The sequence below is a fragment of the Phocoena phocoena genome, chromosome 20, assembly GCF_963924675.1.
Source record: "Phocoena phocoena chromosome 20, mPhoPho1.1, whole genome shotgun sequence".
Taxonomy (NCBI): Eukaryota; Metazoa; Chordata; class Mammalia; order Artiodactyla; family Phocoenidae; genus Phocoena; species Phocoena phocoena.
In genome coordinates, this window is record NC_089238.1 from 40,637,464 (window position 1) to 40,651,909 (window position 14,446).

At 50.4% G+C, this 14,446-nt stretch overlaps 2 protein-coding genes across 2 annotated transcripts in view; both read right to left on the reverse strand.

Moving 5' to 3' along the window:
• The window catches only part of ATP6V0D1 (ATPase H+ transporting V0 subunit d1), a 38,092-nt gene extending 35,695 nt beyond the window's left edge, over window positions 1–2,397 (reverse strand). The window contains exon 1 of the mRNA XM_065898776.1: window positions 2,196–2,397. Within this exon, the coding sequence (XP_065754848.1) occupies window positions 2,196–2,325 (130 nt within the window). The 5' untranslated portion in view covers window positions 2,326–2,397. The remainder of the gene's footprint in view (window positions 1–2,195) is intronic.
• An 803-nt stretch (window positions 2,398–3,200) lies between these two features.
• On the reverse strand, window positions 3,201–3,962 carry AGRP (agouti related neuropeptide). The gene is made up of 3 exons (XM_065899274.1): window positions 3,833–3,962; window positions 3,583–3,674; window positions 3,201–3,383 (listed from the first exon to the last, which is right to left on the reverse strand). Exons 1-3 carry the CDS (start codon window positions 3,960–3,962, stop codon window positions 3,201–3,203), a joined length of 405 nt encoding a protein of 134 aa, XP_065755346.1.
• Between the last annotated feature and the right edge of the window lie 10,484 nt (window positions 3,963–14,446).

A 14,446-nucleotide genomic window follows, 5' to 3' on the forward strand; every position in this document is an offset into this window, starting at 1 on the left:
TGGTCAATCCTTCCTGCCTCTGGTTATCTCCAGCCCCTGAAAGTCCTGAGCATCTCCAGCCTAGAGTCCCAAGAATCTCAAACTCTGTGTTGACAGACTTCTAGGAAAGCAGCACAAACAAACACAAGAGCTGCAACTGGATGGAGGGGGACAACATTCTAGCCTAGCATGTCCACAAAGGGGTTCTAAGATGGGATGGTACTGGGTCTGGGCCTTAAAGGGTGGGAATCACTGGGTTTCACGGAAGTAAGAAGGAAGCAGAGAAAATGGCTAGTGCAAATAATACTGAAACGAGCTAACATTTACCTAGCACTTATTCTGTGCTTGGTGCTGAGTTAAGTGTTTTACACATAATAACTTGTTGACATCTCTCAACCTTGTGAGATAGGTGCTGTTAATGTGTCAGATGATGAACCCAAGACCCAGAGATGTTAAATAACTTGTCTAAAGTGATTCAGTAATTGGTGCAGCTGGGATTCAAAGTCAGATGTGAAAGTTCAAAGTCCACCACACAATGTGCACCAAAAGCTGGGGGATGGCTTGCATGAAGGAAAGGAACATGTGTGAAAGAGTGAGGGAATCCCTGAATGTCACACTAAAGGGCTGGATGGTGATCCACAAGGGGACCATGGGTGAGCAGTGCTGTAGGAAGAATGGCTTAACATGTTTATGGGGGATGATGGAGTGTCTGCTGGGAAGATGGGAACCCCATGCCCCCAGAAGCTCTACACGGGTTGGGTAGGAGGGCAGCAGGAGTGAGGAAAGCCTAGAAGAGAAACAAGTTTACCAAATGCCAGTTGGTAATCAATGGTGTCCGCATTCAGATTTAAGCAAATAAAGATCTTCCTTCAGTCCCAATCAGTCCACAAAACTCCCATTAAATACCACTGTGTGTCAAGCCCTGCCCTGTGCAGCCTCTCTCTGTTTCTCCTCTGTTTGCCACAGTGAGGACAATGAGGTTGCTGTCAAGTTCCTACAACCCAGCACCCTAAAGTGCTCTCCTCTCCGTCCCCACCTCCACTCTCATAAGGGAGGTGAAAGACTTTTCTTGCACATTTATGTTAAAACCATAATGCCCACAATTGTATTTGAACTGCAGTAAGTTTTAAAACTTAAAGGTATTTATTTTCACATTACAGGTCCAATTTGCAAGGTGCATAACTGTTTTTTTAACTGAGCTCACTTTTAACCTCAGTAAGTTTATGATGAGAAAATTTTCTCCAGAAGGCGAATCATCTGGCCATCTTCCCCCTCCAGCTACCAACCAGGAGGCTAGCAGTACCTCTGTTCGAGGATATAACCTGGAGGTCAGGGATGGGAACTCACAGCCCAGCCACTGTGCCCTTCACTATCACCTGGGGGGCGGCGGTGGGTAGCGGGAGGAGGAAGAGAAGACTGGAATCAGGGAAGTCTCTAATTCAGTAAATCTGATGCTGCGCCTCACAGAGTCAATTCCACTTTGGAGCTGTGTGTCCTGAAAAAAAGTGGAACTCAGCTTCTCACCATTCTTGTGCTAGGAAACCCTGTCTGAACAGGGTTTCCTCATGGAGCGAGTGGGAATTATTGTCAAATACAGGTGTATGAACTTCCCGACTTTCAGGGCTCTCCCAAACAGTGCCTTCAGAAGACCGCTCAGCCAGTGGATTGGCGATGGGAGGAAACTCTCGCTAAGCTGGCTCAGTAATTCCCCAGAAAGGCTCACTGCGCAGGCCAACGTGAAGACACAATGAGCCCAAAGCCCTTGGTGTATGTGCTGGGAGGGAAAGCCGGGGACTTTTCCGCTTAGCTTCCCTAAGCTTTGCCACGAGACAGTTCTCTGGCTACGTCAGGGTAAAGAGGCTTGTACGAGCACATCTCACACCAGCTAACCACTCCCGAGACACCCTCTCTTCCAAACTACATGGTGGGCAGAACGGGGAAGAAGTGGCCCCAGCAGAGGCGAACCACTGCGGTTCTTAAAGCCTTGTTTGCGTTTGGGCCCACACGGAGCCGCAAATGGAGGTATATTCCCTTCCGGCGCACCCCGCCATTAGCCCCCGGATTCCCAGCAGGCCTCTCAGGCCCGGATCCGGTTCCCCGACCTCTCAGGCCCTTCGAGAACCCCCAGCTTCCACTCCCAGACCTCAGAACCTTCAGGCCCGCGCCGGCCTCCCTGCCGGCCTTTCGAGGCCCCGCAGCCCGGCCCCGCGGCTCACCCTCGAGCGTCTCGCACTGAACCAGGTTGAGGTAGTCCGTCTGGCTGAGCACCCCGGCCTTCAGGCCGCGCACCAGTCCCTCCAAGTAGCCATTGTCCACGTTGAAGTAAAGCTCCGGGAAGAACGACATGGCTGCGGCGGGGTCGGCTGGACCGGAGGACCCGGACCTGCCGGCACGCAGCACAACTCCAAGATCAGCTGACGCGGCGCCCGCAGCGGGCTGTCAAGCGCATCAGGTGACGCGCAAGCGGCCCACGTGACCACAACGGGGCGGGGCTCTGAGCGGCGCCCGGCTTCCGGGTGGTTTCTCGCGGAACGGTTGCGCAGGTGTGGGCTCGGGACCGCCCACTGGCGCCTGCGCGCTGAGGGGAAGAGGGCCTCTTGCTCTCCGGCGGGAGCGGCTTGGAGTGTCCAAGGCCGACCGCGTGGTGGCGCCCGTGGCCGCGGGGATTCGATTGGGCCTTCACTCTAGATTTCCCGAGTCTGGTGCACGTGGTGCTGTGGCGGCCAGAGGAGTAAAGATGGGAGTGGGAGGCGCTTCTTATGCTTGGAAATATTCCAGACTGTTGTCAGCCTTCCCCTGAAAGGAACTGAAGTCCGGTGAGGGGAAGGCTTCGCTGCGGGTCACGCGTCGAGTTAACGCAAGCAGGCCCTGGAGCCTAATGTTTTGTTAGCCTGCTGGGAGCTACAGCTCCTATGCTGCGTTGCGCCCTCCCTTCCCCTCATTTATTATATAAGATTCTCAAGGGTAGGAGCGCGGCCCTCCTCTGCTTCTCCCAACGACGCCTGGCACTCTAAGAGCATGCATGTAAGTGACTCATGATGGGATAGCGCAGGCCCTGGGGTAGGGAATGTGTGTGTGGTGTCTTGGCTTGGAGACACCTCTGCCCCTGCCATGACCTCCCCCTTCCGACGGTCACGTTCGAAATAACGCCACAACCCTGGGGTTGGTCCCATCTTTTATTGTCGCTCCCCTGCCCCAGCCCCGACCCCAATGTCGGCCAACTAGGTGCGGCTGCAGGGGTTCGCGGCAGTACCCAGCTTGCGGCAGTAGCAGAAGGCGTTGAAGAAACGGCAGTAGCACGTGGCACATGGGTCGCAGCATGGTACCTGGTGTCCCAGACAGGACTCGTGCAGCCTTACGCAGCGACGCGGGGAGCGCGGCTTGCGTCCTTCCGGATCTAGCACCTGCAGGGGTTGGGTAACATGGGCCTTCAGTGGCAGCTTCAGGGACCTGACCCAATCAAGGCGGGACGTCAGTGGAGCATGGGGAGGGATGGTCTGCAGTGTCACCCCAAGTGAGAGGGTCACTGAAGTGGAGATGGAGGTTGATGCCTGATCCCCCCACCCAGAGATTGTGGCCTCAGCCCTTTTCCTGAGCAGTTACCTCTGCCAAGGCCTTGGCCTCTGCCTCCTGCAGCAGAGCCTCTTCCACCTGTTCTGCCGTTGTCCTCTTCAGCGGGGGCTGCAGGCCCAGGCCTGGGACAGATGATGTGAGGACAGAAAACCCCATGCACAAGACACCCACCTCCCAGGCCTGGGATTGGGAAGGGGGAAAGAGGGCTCATACCAGGCAGAATAGTTCGTGGCCAGAGAGTGTCCAGGCCCCACCCATCCCCACCCCTGCCCACACTGACCTTGGAGCTCTGGGAACAAGGCTTGGTCAGGCCTTCCGATGCCCTCCAGGGGAGCCAAGCCCATCTGGGCCCCCTGCCCGGTGGGCATTGCCAGCAGCAGGGCACAACTCAGCAGCACTGTGGTCAGCATGGCCTGGCTCAGCAGGAAGACCCCACTTAGTCCCTCTTCATCCCTAGAACACCCTCTAGGTGCCCTATCCCAGACAGAAGACCCCTAGAGAGTAGGAGTCTCTGCCCAACCTGAGGACTTACCTCTGCTTGCTGGATCCTTGCCCCAAGAGTTCCTGGCCACCCCATGCCCTCGGTTTATATGGCAGGGTCTAATGAAGGGCCCACACGTGACTTCTCCCTGCAGCCAGGGCATGAGGGCGCCCCCCCAGACAGTGGGGGCACAGTTCAGGCCTCTCTCACTGGAACCTGGGCTCTATAAGAGGGGTACCCATCTCCAGTTTGGAGTGAGGTCTCCAGGAACCAATCAAAGTTTGGGAACAAGATAGGGTGCCCAGGGCCCCCACATTCATTCCCCAGGACAGGGACCTGGGGAATGGGGATGGGTAGGCTGGAGCCATTAGCAATAACAAGGAAGGCGGCCCTGAACACTTAATTTAATTTGTGGCCCCGGAGATGCTCATTCAGACCCTACGCATGGCATGTTCCCTTTGCTTCCAGGAACTTGGGTCAAGGGCATTGGAGGGGGTGATGGGCCAGTGACCAGAGCGGGGTGGGGTTGGGGTGGAGACCTAGACCCTGGGTTTTTGAGGGGAGGGGAGAAGCCCGCTTAGCCAAAAGCAGGCCCTCTGCCTCCATCTCTGGCCCTACCTCTCCTCCCCCTTCTTCCTCCAGGCTTCTCCAAAACCCCAGCCCTGCTCCTGCCCCCACACCCTTTTCTGCCTGGGGTTCCTGGAAGCCAAGGTGGCCGAACGGACTGTTCCCTGGGTGGATGAGGAGCTTCAAAGTAAAAAGCTTTTCAGGCCGCCTGCCTCATTAGTGCTAATGGCTGCTCCTTTCCGCCCTGCGTTGTCAGGCCTGTGCCCACGCCTGACCTCATCAGCACGGGGCAGATGTGAGGACTGCCCTTTCATAGAGATGGTGGGACACACAGGACCCCACCTGCCCCAGCCTTCCCTCACCAGCCCCGCCAAGGGCACTTTATTACACACTTGCCACTTGGGGATGGGGATGCAGGCTGAGTCAGCTTCCAGGACTCAATATACAAACAGCTGGCCCAAGACAGCTGGAGGAGGATGTAGAGGCTGTTTGGGCTATTCTGACCAGGGCGAGGCCTGAGGAAGTCCTTCCAGAAAGCAGTTGGAAACCATAGGTTATCATCTGGCAGCTTCTGGCCTGGTGTCAACACAGCAATTGGTCTTGGGGAGAGAGTTGTGTGGAGAGGGGTGCTCTGCAGAGGGTGAGCCTGTGGCATTCTTCTTCCACAGATGGGCATTGATGTCTGTTCTGGGATCAGGCTGGCATTGGACTCGCTTGTGGTTGGCCCAGGGTAACAGTCCTAGGAGCTCAGAGGGTCACCTACTATGGCCCAGGGGAGGAGCAGGGGAGTGAGGGAAAGCCCCTCTGGGGAGGTGGTCCATGGATAATCCAACAAAGGGCCAGTCCCCATTTCTCCCCCGGGAATGGTGCTGGCTGTTTTGGTGACTGTCACAAAGCAGACCTGGTGTCAAGGCCTCCGTGGCAACTGACATTAACCTTTGTTTCCCAGAAGCCATAGCTGGGCTCAGTGGCCCACCCCAGGGGTTTCTTATAGTGGTGCAGGGTGAAGGTATCAGGCACCCAGGTGTGCCCCCATCTTGGTTAGGCCACATGGAGCTCAGGAAGGGTAATACATCAAATGTACCCAAGACATTTTCCCCAAATCTTTATGCCCTGGCCCCATCCTTGGAGGTTCTGGCTGAAGAGATGGTGGTAAGGAGCAGGGACTGTGTGAGTATTTTGGCAGGGTGCCCCAGGTGAGGTGAGGCGGGGGCTCTGAGCACCTGGCTGAGCCTGGTCAGCGCTCATGCTAAGGACAGCTCTTCATCTTGGAACGGGGGTGCTCCTGCCAGCTAGGCCCTTAGTGTCTTTGCTCACCTACAAATCAGTGGCTGTCTTCACTTGGGTGTGTGAACACAGGTGTATTGGCCCCATCCATGGACAGCAGGGGCTGCCAAGGTCCCTGATCGGATCCAGTGGGGAAGACAGTCAAGAAAACCAACAACCAAAGTGGAACAGTGGGACTTCCCTGGTGGTTCAGGGAAGGCTCTGCGCTTCCACTGCAGGGGGCATGGGTTCGATCCCTGGTTGGGGAACTAAGATCCCACATCCTGCGCATCATGGCCAAAAAAACACAGTGGAAAGACCGAAGAAATATAAACATTGGATATTTGATGACATTAAGGAATAACTGTTAACTTTTTTAGTTGTGATAATGGTATTGTAGTCATGATTTTTTTAAAAAAAAGATTCTTTTAGAGAAAAATGATATAGTTACTGATAAAATTATATGAAATATGGTATTTGCCTCAAAATAATCTGAAGTAAGGGGGATAGCAGGAGGTGATATAGATGAAACAGAATTTTTCATGAGCTGGTAATTGTTGAAGCTGGGTGGTGGGTACATGGGCTTCATTATCCTAATACTGCTACTTTTGTATATGTTTGAAATTTTCCATAATAAAACATTTGTTTATGCCCCTTCCCACCCCACCCAGCTGCCCTCCCATCACCACTGAATTGGCCCAAAACACAGCCTATGGGTTTCTTGTTGTAACTCTGTATCTCTATCTATATGTCTACCTGTGAATTGTAAATCTGTATTTAAAGTTAATTTTCCATTGGTTTATCAAATTTTATTAATCTTTGCCAATAATCAGTCTTTGGCTTGATTTACCAAATTTTGTTACAATTAAGTTTCTGCCTTCCCATCATTTTCTATTTTCCTAGCATTTGTTGATCCTTATGTTTATCTTTCTTCCTTTTTTTTTTTTTTTTTTGCGGTACGCGGGCCTCTCACTGTTGTGGCCTCTCCCATTGCGGAGCACAGGCTCCGGATGCGCAGGCTCAGCAGACATGGCTCACAGGCCCAGCCGCTCCGCGGCATGTGGGATCCTCCCAGACCGGGTCACGAACCAGTGTCCCCTGCATCGGCAGGCGGACTCTCAACCACTGCGCCACCAGGGAAGCCCTTCCCTTTTTTAAAAAAAGAAATTTATTTATTTTTGGCTGCGCTGGGTCTTCGTTGCTGCCTGTGGGCTTTCTCTAGCTGAGGTGAGTGGGGGCTTCTCTTCACTGCGGTGCACGGGTTTCTCATTGCGGTGGCTTCTCTTGTTGCAGAGCATGGGCTCTAGGTGCGCGGGCTTCAGAAGTTGTGGCGCGCAGGCTCAGTAATTGTGGCCCACGGGTTTAGTTGCTCCACGGCATGTGGGATCTTCCTGGACTCGGGATTGAACCCGTGTTCCCTGCATTGGCAGGCAGATTCTTAACCACTGCGCCACTAGAGAAGTCCCTATCTTTCTTCCTGATGAACACAGTTGCCTACACCTAGTAGTCTATAAAAGGCTTCTCAGGACCCCTTTCCATTTGCTAAGTACAAACACTGCGTGAGTGATTTTTTGGGTCTGGAACTGGCCTGATGTTCCCAGGACAATGCTTTTTGGCAGAAAGACCTTCAGAAATGTGCGGCATGTTCTGGGTGGAGGATTTGGCAGACCTGGGAGGATGCAAAGCCTACTTCGTAAGGCTGAGGTTGGAGCCCAAGCATAGGGACCCTGACTTCAAGGAGGAGAAGGGGGAGAGTGTGGATGCTCTGTGCCAAAGATCAAGTGTGGGGACAAGGAGGGATGCTTGATCCCTACCCCTCCTCCTCTTTTTCCTCCAGCAAGGTAGTTCTCACCCAAGGGTGCTGTTCCTGCTTTGTCCCACAGGGGGCAGCAGAGCACCCACTGGCTCTCCTAATCCAGCTTCATCCTTTTTTTAAAAAACATATTTTTATTTAAATTTATTTATTTATTAATTTATTTTTGGCAGCATTGGGTCTTCGTTGCCGCGCGCGGGCTTTTCTCTAGTTGCAGTGAGCAGGGGCTGCTCTTCGTTGCGGTGCTCAGGCTTCTCGATGCAGTGGCTTCTCGTTGCAGAGCATGGACTCTAGGTGCATGGGCTTCAGTAGTTGTGGCACGCGGGCTCAGTAGCTGTGGCTTGAGGGCTCTAGAGCGCAGGCTCAGTAGTTGTGGCGCACGGGCTTAGCTGCTCCGCGGCATGTGGGATCTTCCCAGACCAGGGCTCGAACCTGTGTCTCCTGCATTGGCAGGTGGATTCTTAACCACTGCGCCACGAGGGAAGCCCTAGCTTCATTCTGATAGGTGGATCCTCACCCAGCACGCTGTCCCTGGCGCCATGGTTCATCTGTAGGACTTCCAAAAGCCAGAGGTTGCTTGGAGATGTGCGGCCCCCTCATTAATCCAGGGAGGGGAGCAGGATGGAAGGGGGTTATCCCAGGCTGGTGTATATATACATATATATATGTGTATATATATATATATATATTTTTAACATCTTTATTAGAGTATAATTGCTTTACAATGGTGTGTTAGTTTCTGCTTTATAACAAAGTGAATCAGTTATACATATACATATGTTCCCATATCTATATTTTTTTTGATTGAATATAGTTGACTCAGAATGTTGTGTTAGCTTCTGGTGTACAGCAAAGTGATTCACTTATACATATATATGTTCTTTTTCATATTATTTTCCATTATGGTTCATTACAGGATATTGAATATAGTTCCCTGTGCTATATAATAGGACCTTGTTGTTTATCCATTCTATGTATAATAGTTTGCATCTGCTAGTCCCAACCTCCCAATCAGCCCTCCCCCCTCCCCCCCTTGGCAACTACAAGTCTGTTCTCTATGTCTGGGAGTCTGTTTTTGTTTCATAGATAAGTTCATTTGTGTCATATTTTAGATTCCACATATAAGCGATATCATATGGTATTTGTCTTTCTCTTTCTGACTTACTTTGCTTAGTATGATATTCTCTAGGTCCATCCATGTAGCTGCAAATGGCATTATTTCATTCTTTTCATGGCTGAGTAATATTCCATTGTGTGTGTATATATATATATATATATATATATATATATATATATATATACACACCCCACATCTTTAACCATTCATCTGTCAATGGACATTTAGGTTGTTTCCATGTCTTGATTATTGTGAATAGTGCTGCTATGAACATAGGGGTGCTTGTATCTTTTCGAATTATAGTTTTGTCCAGATATATGCCCAGTAGTGGGATTCCCGGATCACATGGCAACTCTATTTTTAGTTTTTTGAGGAACCTCCATACTGTTCTCCATAGTGGCTGCACCAATTTACTTTCCTACCAACAGCATAGGAGGGTTCCCTTTTCTCCACACCCTCTCCAGCATTTGTTATTTGCAGACTTTTTTTAAAAAATTAATTTATTTATTTTATTTATTTATTTTTGGCTGTGTTGGGTCTTCGTTGCTGTGCGCGGGCTTTCTCTAGTTGCAGCGAGCGGGGGCTACTCTTCGTTGTGGTGCGCGGGCTTCAGTAGTTGTGGCACGTGGGCTCAGTAGTTGTGGCTCACGGGCTCTAGAGCGCAGGCTCAGTAGTTGTGGCACACGGGTTTAGTTGCTCCACGGCATGTGGGATCTTCCCCAACCAGGGCTTGAACCTGTGTCCCCTGCATTGGCAGGAGGATTCTTAACCACTGCACCACCAGGAAAGTCCCTGCAGACTTTTTAATGATGGCCATTCTGACCAGTGTGAGGTGGTACCTCACTGTAGTTTTGATTTGCATTTCTGTAATAATTAGCAATGCTGAGCATCTTTTCATATGCATATTGGCCACCTGTATGTCTTCTTGGGAGAAAAGTCTATTTAGGTCTTCCAGGCTGGTGTCTCTTAAGCCCTCAGCTGGAGGGGGTCCCACTGTGATCAGGACCCCCTAGGTGGGAGAGTCATGTTTGTTGCATGAATGCCAGTGCTTGCCATTCTCCCATTCATCTGAGAACTATTTGAGCACATGCTGCATGACGAGCACTATGCCGAGGGGTCTATACTTCAAGGTTTGGTCAGAGGCCGTGGCGACCTGAAGCTCCTGATTTCTGGGGTCAGCCAGGCTTCATGGGCTTGCCTGTGGCCAATGAAAGGGTAGGCTGGGGTCAAGCCAGGGAGAGCAGAGCATGGTGCAGGGCCAGCTGGTGGATGGAACAGCCCTTCCCCTGACTGTAAGGGGGCTCAGGCCCAGAGACACTCCTTCCACCTCGGGCCTTGCTCTAACTCCCTCTTCCTCTCCCCCCACAGGCCTCCCCTTCAGTGCTGGTAATGGGCCCTTTATTGGGGTCCCCAGAACACCTGGGCTGTGGCTGGAGTGCTCAGATGAAATTTCACAAAAGGGACAGGGAAAACAAATAGGCCCAGCCAATCTGACTCATAGGATGTGACTTGCAGTTTGGATTCATGGGCCCCTCCAAGGCAGCAAAGGCCATCCTAAACGCCAACTTCAACCCATTCTAAAGACATCTACAACCCCTAGTGTCCAAATCTTCAGACATCCAGAGAGGTAACTAGTCTCTCCTCCTGCCTGCCAGGTCCTACTTTTCTGGGTGAAATCTTCAGTTTCTGGAGGCGTTGCAGGACCCTACCTTCTGCCACAGGGTATCCATGCCCTTAATATGTCCAAAGCAGGACATCAGCACCCACACTCACAGGAAACCCACCAAAATGGTGCAGAGCTTGTTCCATTCCAAGTGATAAGAGGACTCTTGGGTATAACAGAATTTCTGGGGAGTGAAATTGAGTCCCCAGCAACCCTCCACAGAGGCATGGCACTGTTGGGCTAGGGAGAGGCACTTGGGATGTCCCCTAAATTGTTTCTAATCCATCCCCATAGAATGGAGCAACCTGACTCCGTGAGGACGTTCAGTGGCTCAGCTGGAGCCCCAGGAACAAAGGTGTTTGCACAACAAGAACCACTAGACTGTCTGGAAATGACTCTCAACCTAGAAACTGCTCTTCCTGCTAAAGACCCAGGAGTTCTCAACCAGCTCATCCCTGCCACTCATGTTCTGTGCAAGTAAGAAGAGACGCTACAGGAACTCTGGACATAGGCAAAAAGGTACAGCCTAGGACTCCCCTGGTGGCGCAGTGGTTAAGAATCTGCCTGCCAATGCAGGGGACACGGGTTTGAGCCCTGGTCCGGAAGGATTCCACATGCCACGGAACAACTAAACCCATGCAGCACAACTACTGAGCCTGCGCTCTAGAGCCCACGAGCCACAACTACTGAAGCCCACGCGCCTAGAGCCCGTGCTCAGCAACAAGAGAAGCCACCGCAATGAGAAGCCCGCGCACCACAAAGAAGAGTAGCCCCCACTTGCCGCAACTAGAGAAAGCCCATGTGCAGCAACGAAGACCCAATGCAGCCAAATAAATAAGTAAAAAGATACAGCCTAGGGTAATCGGCACAGAGGTGAGATAAGACGGTACCTGGCTTGACAGGTTCAAGGTGAGCTGAAGGTCAGCTCAAGAAAGGAGAGAGAGCTGCAGCTGCTTCCAGAGTTCTCTGGACTCACTCCTTTCTGTTTTTACCCCTCCTCATCTCCTATGCCTCCAGACAAAGAAGGTCTAGGAGGTGGAGGTATGGGAGCTGGGAGGGGAATGAGTCCTGTGGGGGAGCCATCATCTGGGGGTGTTGGATGGAAAGGATAACCTTCCAGCTTAAACCAGTCCCCCTGGGCGCAGTTCTCACCCAGGAACCAAGCCTTTGCCCATATGGGAGAAAGAGCTCATAGGGTGGCCCCTGCCAGCAACCCCACTTTTGTCCCTGTAGGCCCTGCACAAACTATCTCCACAAAGCCCTGGGTAGGAGTCCTCCTCCCCAACTCTAGCCAAAGCCAGACTTTGTGTCAGGATCTGTCATAGAGGCAAGTTTTCCTCTCTGCCTCATCCCTTTACCTGCTACAAGTTTACCCAGTGCCCCATAGCAAGACTCCCAGTCCATATGTTTAACTCTCAGTAGAACATGTAACTAAACATTATCATCCCCGTTTTACAGATCAGAAAGCTTTAAGTGACTTAGCTTTGATTACTCAGCTAAAAAGGGGTTGGCCTGCTTTCCCTCCTTCCTCACATGGCCCAGGGTATGTTTTAGAGCTGGAGAAGAGGCATGGTTGGTGTGTGTGTGTGTGTGTGTGGGCACGCGTGCGTGCGCCTCAGGGACAGGGCTCAGCCCTAACGTGTCTCCCCACACACACCTCCTGCCTGTGGGAATCTTTCACCCACCCACAGAGCTCCCAGGGGTACAAAGACAAAATTAAGCAGCTGCTCCAGTGGGCTCAGTTGGCTGGTAGAGCCGTGCTGAGTGTCCTTATGCTTGTGGCCACATTTCTAAGTAGCCCATGAATCAAAGGAGAAATCACAAAGGAAACTAGAAATGTTTCAAACTGAATGATAATGAAATACATCAAAACTTAATGGGATGCAGCTAAAGCAATGCATATTTAAGTGGATATATTAGAAAAGAAAAATGGTTGAAAATTAGCTACATAAGATTCTTCAAGTGGGGTGAAAACATTTTCAATAAACAGGGTAGGAGCAAGTGACTGTTTTACCTGTACTTTGCAGCCTTCACAAAAATTAATTTGAGATGGATCATCAACATAATTGTGAAGGCAAAACAAATAAAGATTCTAGGAAAAAAAACCAATATCTTCATAACCTTGGAGTAGGTAAAGATTTCTTAAATAAGACAAAGTGCTAACCATCAAAGACTGATAAATTTGACTTCATTAAAACTAAGAACTTGGACTTCCCTGGTGGCGCAGTGGTTAAGAATCCACCTGCCAATGCAGGGAACACGGGTTCAAGCCCTGGTCTGGGAAGATCCCACATGCCGCGGAGCAGCTAAGCCCGTGCGCTACAACTACTGAAGCCCATGCTACCCAGAGCCTGTGCGCCGCAACTACTGAGCCTGCAGGCCTAGAGCCCATGCTCTGCAACAAGAAAAGCTACCGCAGTGAGAAGCCCGCACACCACGATGAAGAGTAGCCCCTGCTCGCCGCGACTAGAGAAAGCAGGCAGCAACAAAGACCCAATGCAGCCAAATAAATAAATAAATAAATAATTTTAAAAAAAGAACAAAACCAAGAACTTCTGGGAATTCCCTGGCGGTCCAGTGGTTAGGACTCAGTGCTCTCACTGCTGGGGCCCCAGGTTCCATCCCTTGGTGGGAGAACTAAGATCCTACAAGCTGCAGGGCCAAAAACACCCAAAACAAACAAACAACTAAGAATTTCTGGTCATTAATTAAAGATAATTAAGAAAGTGAAAAGATAAGCCACAAACTGGGAAAAGAACATTACAGTGCATAGACTCAAAAAATGACTCATGCAGAATTACATAGTCATTAAGGAAAAAGGACTTGAACAGACCCGTCACAAAAAAGGATTTCCCAATGGCCAATAAGCATGTGGAAAGGTGCTCAATGTCACTAGAGAAATTTAATTCATAGAGAAATGGGAGTTAAAACCACAATGAGATACTACTATACGCTGACTAGAATGACTAAAAGGTTGACAGTACCAAGTGTTGGCGAGGATATGAAGTAACTAGAACTACTATACACTGACTAGATTGACTAAAAGATTGACAATACCAAGTGTTGGCGAGGATATGAAGTAACTAGAACCGGTAAGAGGTAAAAAGAAAACTGTGGGGACTTCCCTGGTGGTGCAGTGGCTAAGAATCTGCCTGCCAATGCAGGGGACACAGGTTCAAGCCCTAGTCTGGGAAGATCCCACATGCTGTGGAGCAGCTAAGCCCGTGTGCCACAACTACTGAGCCTGTGCTCTAGAGCCTGCAAGCCACAACTACTGAGCCCATGTGCCACAACTACTGAAGTCCGCGTGCCTAGAGCCCATGCTCTGCAACAAGAGAAGCCCACAATGAGAAGCCTGTCTGCCACGATGAAGAGTAGCCCTCGTTCACCGCAACTACAGAAAGCCCATGTGCAGCAATGAAGACCCAACGCAGCCAAAACTAAATAAATTTTTATTAAAAAAAACAAACTGTGGTACAGCACAGGGAATATAGCCAATATTTTACAATAACTTTATTTTTTTTAATATTTATTTTTTGGCTGTGTCACATCTTAGTTGCGGCATGTGGACTCTTAGCTGCGGCATGTGGGATATAGTTCCCCAGCCAGGGATCGAACCCGGGCCCCCTGCATTGGGAGCATGGAGTCCTTCCTACTGGGCCACTAGAGAAGTCCCTATAATAACTTTAAATGGAGTATATTCTGTAAAAGTATTGAATCACCATGTTGTGTACCTGAAACTAATACAACATTGTAAATCAACTATACTTTAATTTTTAAAAATCTCCTATAAGCCACTCCTGACCTGTGGGAATATAAACTGCCTGTGACAAGTACTAAACTCTTGATAAATATGTTATTATAGGTTGCAAGTTGAGTTTTCTGAGCATGGAGCTAGCTACTGGGAAGGCTTAGTAGGGCATGCATGGATACTAATTCCCCTAGCCAGTGTTGCTGGTTTGTATTGTATAGTATTATCTATCAATA